At 34.5% G+C, this 7,425-nt stretch overlaps 1 protein-coding gene and 1 long non-coding RNA gene across 3 annotated transcripts; one reads left to right on the top strand and one right to left on the bottom strand.

Moving 5' to 3' along the window:
• Positions 1 to 1,064: 1,064 nt before the first annotated feature.
• LOC140866132 (dirigent protein 22-like) lies at positions 1,065 to 2,068 on the bottom strand. The gene has a single exon (XM_073271034.1). The coding sequence runs from the start codon at positions 1,986 to 1,988 to the stop codon at positions 1,368 to 1,370; it is 621 nt and encodes a 206-aa protein (XP_073127135.1). The 5' UTR covers positions 1,989 to 2,068; the 3' UTR covers positions 1,065 to 1,367.
• A 1,405-nt stretch (positions 2,069 to 3,473) lies between these two features.
• LOC140894370 (uncharacterized) lies at positions 3,474 to 5,869 on the top strand. Of its 2 annotated transcripts, none has more exons than XR_012153804.1 (3): positions 3,474 to 3,644; positions 4,999 to 5,065; positions 5,758 to 5,869. It is a non-coding gene; the product is annotated as an uncharacterized lncRNA (long non-coding RNA). The 2 variants fall into 2 exon arrangements; XR_012153803.1 differs by lacking the exon at positions 3,474 to 3,644 and adding an exon at positions 4,521 to 4,660.
• The last annotated feature ends 1,556 nt before the right edge of the window (positions 5,870 to 7,425 follow it).

Raw genomic sequence — 7,425 nt, 5'->3', positions numbered from 1 at the left:
TCGGGGACTCAATTAATTTGGGAAATACTTTAATTTCATGGTGCTTGGGCTGCGCGACGACGTTTTTTTGTCTTTGTCCTGATTCTACTACTTGTTTTTGTTTTTGTTTCCTTGTGAATATTTCCTTAGACACCTCAGACGACCAATAATACCTCAAAAGACCCACCTAACGCCACGGATCATCACGTTAAATTCATTGGAATTGAAGTCGAATACATACTCCTCACGTACTCCTACTCCGCGGTTTCATAAAGATGAGTCGATTTAACATATATTTTGCAATAAAAAATTAATATTTTTGACCTAAATAATAATAATTATTTATGTGTCGAATTGAGTTGGAAATCCGTTTCATAAAAATAATTAACCAATAAAACAGTTTCATATGAGTTTTCATGTTATTATATTTGCCAATATATTGTAACAAAAATGTGGAGGTAAAATATTATATTGTAAGAATTAATAATAAAATTCAGATTTTATCAAATTGGGGGAAACATTTATACCCATCTCCTTCCTCTTCCTCTTCCTCTCTAGTTCCTCGTAATCCAATTTTTGTTCTTCCAACTGTAAAAATCATATCATAAAGTTTAACGTTCCCAGATCCCTTACAAAACATTTCATACCGGGCCTGCTCGGATTGCCTACTACGTCTTTTAATATTAATACCTATTTGCGATTTCCAAATAATAATAATAATAATAATAATAATAATACCTACTTGCAATTGTTCCAAGGACCATTTCGAGATGAGAAATTACAGTACTTTTGATATTATAATTTATATATATTTTTTGTTCTCTGAATGGTGAAATTTCGTTTTTGGTCTTCTTATAACTTGTATGTTTTTTTCTTTTCGTTTTTTTATGGTGCTCAAGTGAATTTTTATTTTTAGTCATGTATTATATATGTTTTTCACATCTCTTGTCCTTGTATTTTTTTTATTTTTGATCATTTTTTGATTGGGGCAGAAAATGACCAAAAATGAAAAACTTATACAATTTATGAGAATAAAGATGAAAATTCAACATAACAAGATAAACAATAGAAAAAAATATATGGCATAAGATTAAAAATACAAATTCATAATTAACCGGACTAAAAGTGAAAAAATACAAAGCTATATATACAAAATGTAATTTTCCTCGTTGGACATGTACATATTATAATATCTTTATTTGACAACCAAGAAAGTATCGACCGAATTCAACAATTCTAACATATCAAATTGCTGGGAACAGAAAACGTAAAATATGTTTGAAAAATATTAATGTATATATTGCATTAAATTAGCCACATAAAATGAAAGGAAAATAATGCCGGCGACACATCCGAGCGTGCTTATTACATCATGAGCTCAATTTTATTTATTCACTGGCCTGCAAGCTTACGGAACTGGATTTGCCGACGTAAGAGACATAAAGGGTATATTCTAAAACACCGTAGTTAGTGTAAGGGTCGTACGAGTAAGTGTTGGTGATGGCGTATCCGCGTGCCATGCGGAATATTCCGGTGCCGCCGACCACCGGCAGCTCCCGTTGATCGTTCATGATCTGATTCCTTCCTAAAATAGTGATTGTACTGCCATTATACTGACCGGACGTAAAAACAAAGTTGAGATACATGGATAAAGCAGACGTCTCCAAGTCGACGGAAGTGATAGTCCCCTGAGCCCTGCCAAGCTCCTCCGAATCTTTCTCGGGCCCGACTGTCAGCAGATCATCCAGCACTCTAACTTGGCCAAAGCTGGTCGACGAATTCAAAGAGATGGAAGCTCTTGCAACCTCGTACACGGTCGGGTTTTTGCCACCTAGGACGTCTTGAACGAAGAAATGGACCTTGCCCACCTTTTCTTTGTCCCCACTGCATATGTTTTGAAACCATTCCAACTCTCCATTTGGCCCTTGTTTTCGGGCGTACGAATTCGGTATCGATGCCATCAACATGGAGAGCATGATCAAGATCACAACCATATTTAGGTTGGCCATTTTTGGTTTTTGAACGAAATAAAGTTGAAATTTTACTTGGGAACTAAAGATTATTGATTTGATGTAGCAAGTTAAATTAATTGGTAGACGATGACTAGATTATATATAGGGAAATCTAAAGCACGAAGGGGAATTAATTAGGCCAAGTTTAGCAAGTGGGAACATTTGAATCTCAATTTATTTTGTATAAACTAATTATTATAATTCACGCAAGTTGGACAATGTAGAAACGTTCAACGTAACTCTTCTAATTAATTATTTCCAGGGGTTTTGTGGACCTAAACATTACCTCAATATGCCACATTTTCCACGTAGGATGCCCGTAAAGCTTGATGTACGTGATCATGAGACTTTTCTCAAGAGAATCACGAACAAAATAATCATGATAAAGAGATTTCACCTGTTCTTCATTAAAATATTCAATTCTGGCTTCCATAGTAGGGAGAGAGGGGAATAGGAACAAAGTATTTTAATTTAGGAAAAATTCTTTTTTTGGTCCTGTATTTTTTCACTTTGCGATTTCAGTCATTCATATTTTTAGATTTCAGTTTTAAACCACTATCTTTATTTTTTTCGCAATTTTAGTCATTTTTCGACGTGGCGCTGACGTGGCACCAATTCAGTGATGATTTGGAGCTGAAGTGCACAGTGCCACGTAAGCATTTTCGAATAAAAAGGACCGAAATTTCCAAAAATCAAAACATGCAGGACTAAAACTAAAATATGAAAACATAGAGGACCAAAATCGCAAAATAACAAACATACAAGGCCAAATTTGCAGTTTTCTCTTTAATTTAAAACATGTTCTAAGAAAAAAAAACAAATATAGTAGATTAAAACTGAAATTTGATAATACAGAAGACCAAAATCATAAAAAAAAACATTTAAGATAAAAAAAATTATTCTTCTAGAAAAATAAAAAATTTTCCCAAAAAAAATTATTATGCTTTTGATTGGATTCAAAGTTTAAAGCAGCCATTCAGACTTTCAGTCCTTTTAAGTGCATGAAATTTTTTATTCCCCCTCGTTTTCATATAAAATATGAGTTTTTAGTTTATGGTCTTTATTAACATAAGAAAAAAACTGTAATTTTGGTCATTTATATTAGTTATTTTGCGATTTCGGTTCCTTTATGTTTTCATATTTCAGTTTTAGTCCTGCATGCTTCGATTTTGGTAATTTTAGTCTTTTTTATTCGAAAAATACTTATGTAACATTGTATACGTCAACTTTCATCAGCAGTACTGCATTGGTGTCACATCAGAAAAAAGAACTAACATTGCAAAAAAAATATAAAGATAGCAAACTAAAACTGAAATCTAAAAATATATATGACCAAAATCACAAAGTGACGAGCATACATGATCAAAAAATCAATATTTCCTTAATATAGTTATGAATATATTGTAGGAAGAAGGGCGGAATCGAAGCTCAGTTGGCCTTGAGTTTTGCACCATATTTCTCCACTCTCTCTTCCAAACTCGACCTCTTTCCTTTCATAATTCAAAAAAAAAAAAAAATTGTTTCTACCCATCATCTCTCGATTTACAGGTTCACTCTAGAGGCTATTCCAAGCTTCAACTTTAGGGATTAAATCGACAAGGGACACAATCATTCAATCAAATTCAATTATGGAACCCAAGAGAAGTCGATCGGGTAAGTGAATTTTCTTCTTTTTTTCCCAAATATTTTTAGAAAATTTGGATCTTTTAATTTTTACAATTACTTATAAAACATTTCTTATAAAAGTGTTTATTAATATTTTTTATAAAATGTTTAAATTTTTTTTAAAGAATAAATATGTGTTTGGACAAATATTCTATAAAAATATTTTAATTAACTTACTTCAAAAGAATGTTGTTTTGATTTTCATAATTACCTTTTATTTTAAAAACATCTAAAAAACCTCACAATTGTTATGTAAAAACTATACTAGGAGATCACTTTAAAAAATATTTTTAAAAAATATTTTACAAAAATCTTGTCCAAACACATATTTAAAGTTTTTTCCTTAAAAAATACTAAACATATGTTTAGTGTACATGTCTAAGTGGAACATTTGTATCTGAGGCGGCTAGGAAGATGTTTGGACATTCTAGATTGAGTCAAACCTTGTTAACAGTTGTTACGCCTTAAACGCATACAAATTTCGTGTAATGAGATTAATGTTTTTAATGCATTAACATGTCTCAAAATAATATATTTTGATGATTATAAAACTCGGTTAATCGTTACTAATGATTTTAAGTGAGAAATTACAGATAATAAAATTTCTTGTGTAAGGAAATTGTTCGAAGCAAGTTCCATCTAAATCAAATATAGAAGGAAATTTGAAGTGTTCGGATTTTGTGAAGTTTGGATGGTAAGAAGCCTGCATGATTTTTATATTGCTCGGAGGCATGTGTAACGCCCCAAATTTATCTCACTTGAGTTCATTTGAGATAATCGGAGATTACAAAGTTCAAGAACCGACTTGATTTTAATCAGAGTATATTTTGCAATTTTTGGAAATTTCAGGGACTAAAACGCAAAAAGTAGAATTGTTATATTAATTGAATTGACTAAGTCGTTTCTCCATTTCACCATCTCCTCCAAATTGTGTTCTCTCTATTAAAGCTTGGGAACGCCTCTTCCAAGCTTTGTGATCACAGCAGCGAGAGCTTCGTTCTATCGTAAGTTTTTTTTCGATAAGCTAGACTTCTATTTTTGGATGTTGTTATAATCGATTGAGTTTCGGTTTTGAATTAAAGCGTCGTTCGGATTTGTTATGATTTTCGGAAGCATAATTCGAAAATAGGGATTTTGTGATTTGTTGGATTCGGATTGTTATTGTTGTTTTAGCATTTATTTGAGTTGTTTGCAATGTTGTACTGCTTTCTGTTTTTCCGATTTGATCAGTTTTAGCCGTTATGCTGCCGGTTTGAGTTTTGAGATTTTGAACCGTTTTGAGTAGAAGAACTTTGGCAATTGGGTTGTTCGTCGTTGTTGATCATCTTTTGCCTTTGTACAGATTCGTTTGAAGTTTGTCGAGTTCAGAGTCAGCAGCAGTCAATCGTCAAAGAGTTTGACGAAAAGCGGTAAAGAGTTTACCTTAAGCGATGTTGTTGTTTAGGTTGTATAGATTTTAATATAACCTATTTTATAGCTTATCCAGAGTTGGAGCTATTGCATCGAAAGGTACAAGCAGTCATCGTTTAGCGGGATAGCACGCTCAAGACAATTGGTTCTTGAGTTTCCCTTAAAAATTACATACTTGCATCAATACTCGTTCTAGAATGTGGAACATGTATTTTGTTGTTTGAGCTTTTGTTATATGGTTTAATGCCTTATGTTTTCTTATGCATTCATCTTGAGCCAAACCTTTGATTTCAGCGGGCAGAACAACCCTTTTTATTTAGATGTTTTGGGGGCTATACTGCGAGTGGCCTGGGTTGTAGAAGTTGACCTAGCGTCAGCATACTCCTTATAGTCGCACCAAAGTCTAAGGGATTGTGATACGTAGCACCACCTCGATCGGGAGAGTCGGTGAGTTGTTACGTGATCTCATCCTCGGGATCCCTAAAGCAGAGTAGCAATTTCTTGATTATTAGAGTTGATATCCCTGTTTTAAAGACATGCATTTCATTCGTATTAGCATTGAATATTTTGTATGTATATCATGCTATAGATATATTACTTGTATTGCTTGTTATGTTGCTTTTACTGGGAATATCATTCTCACCGAAGTTATCCGGCTGTTGCTTTGTTTTGTATGTGTACTTGGCAACAGGTGGGACAGGATCGAGTCAGCGAAGACTTGGTTAGCATCAAGAGTGAGAGATAGAAGTGGGACTCGGTTTAGAAGTCGTATCAGCATGTCTATCTAGTTTATATTGGAACATGTTTAGATCTCGAACTTTGTTGTTTATGTTGTATCAAATATGCAAGCATTGAGGATTGTATGTTGTGGTTGCATGTAATATGTACCTTATTATGTTTTGAATGTATTGGACTTGAGCTTTGGCAAGATTTCTGCTGTTTTTCAGCTCTGTGATGTCATTGCTTGATCGGTAGAGTTTAACCGATCGAGCGATGGACTTTGTGCCAATTTTCTATTTTGAAAAATGCTTGCCCGCTCGATCGGTTGAATCTTACCGATCGAGCAGCGCTGGAGTCATCCGGCCAGTAAGTTTGGAATTTCTGCTCGCTCGATCGGTTGAGTCCTACTGATCGAGCGAGGCACCTTTCATTTAAAAAAAAAAATTCTTTTATTGTTTTTAGTCTTGTATCTTGTATGCTTAATTATTGTTTAATCTGAGATTAGATGTTTAGAACCGAGGTCTCACAATAAGTGGTGTTAGAGCGATAAGTTCTTGGTTGAACTAGAAGTTAGCGGGGTAGTTCGAGTCTGCATGTATTGGCTCCTCGCATGTGATTGAGTTATTTGTTTGATTATTTAAATTACATGAGAGCATGATTTATTATTTGAGAATTATTTGAATTACATGATTATGTGATTTAATTTATAAAGCATGGACTACTTATGATATAACTGTTTTTGTTATCGAATGGTATCTGAAATTCTGAGAGGTTGAAAAGGGCATCGAATTGTAGCGATTGAGATATCTTGTGTCCTAACCTTTGATTACCAGATGGGTCCTCGTCGAGTTATTAACAAAAACCCACCGCCAGTTACTCCTCCGAACGAGCAAGCTAGTACAGAAACTGATCAGATGGATGTCAAAGCGACGCCTATGGAAACCTTGCTGAAGAGGTTTCAGTCGTTTATCCGCTGATCTTGCAGGGTACAGAGAATCTTGTTGACTGTGTGAGCTGGTTGGATGAAATTGATCAGTTGTTTGATTCCCTTGATTATTCAGATGACCGCCAAACCAGTTAGTCATTCATCAGCTTCGTGGTGTTGCTATGAACTGGTGGATCACGATGAAGAGAGCTATGGAAAATAGAGGTACATTTATTAATTGGACTCTTTTCAAAACTGAGTTTTATAAGTGATTTTTCCCAATTTCGTATCGTAAGGATAAGGGAGCCGAGTTTGCCAATCTGAGACAAGAAAACTTGAATATCGAAGAATATGTAGCCAAGTTTGACAGTTTGCTGAGATTTGCACCACACATTGCCTACAACAAAGAAGAAAAAGCCGACCAATTCATTAATGGTTTGAACCCCGACATCTTCACATTGGTAAACACTGCTAGGCCTGATAACTTTGTGGATGTCATGAATCATGCAAAGGGAGCTGAAGCAGGTTTGTGGAGACAGAGAGGAGCTTCATTTGTACCTCATCAGCCGAGACAGTCTCAGAATCAACCGTCTCGATATCAAAATCAGCAATCGCAGTATCAGAACCAAACACAGAGGTACGAAGGAGGAAGCAGTAGCGGTAGCAGAAAGGATCATTTCAGAGCCAAAGGGAAATAGTTCAAGAAGCCAGAGA

Source organism: Henckelia pumila, chromosome 4, assembly GCF_033568475.1.
Source record: "Henckelia pumila isolate YLH828 chromosome 4, ASM3356847v2, whole genome shotgun sequence".
NCBI classification, from domain to species: Eukaryota; Viridiplantae; Streptophyta; class Magnoliopsida; order Lamiales; family Gesneriaceae; genus Henckelia; species Henckelia pumila.
The sequence above is the reverse complement of the archived record's forward strand: the minus strand, read 5'-3'. Positions and strand labels throughout refer to the sequence as shown.

Coding starts and splice junctions, on each gene's coding strand:
- LOC140866132 (XM_073271034.1), bottom strand. CDS start 1,988: ATGGCCAACCTAAATATGGTTGTGATCTTGATCATGCTCTCCATGTTG.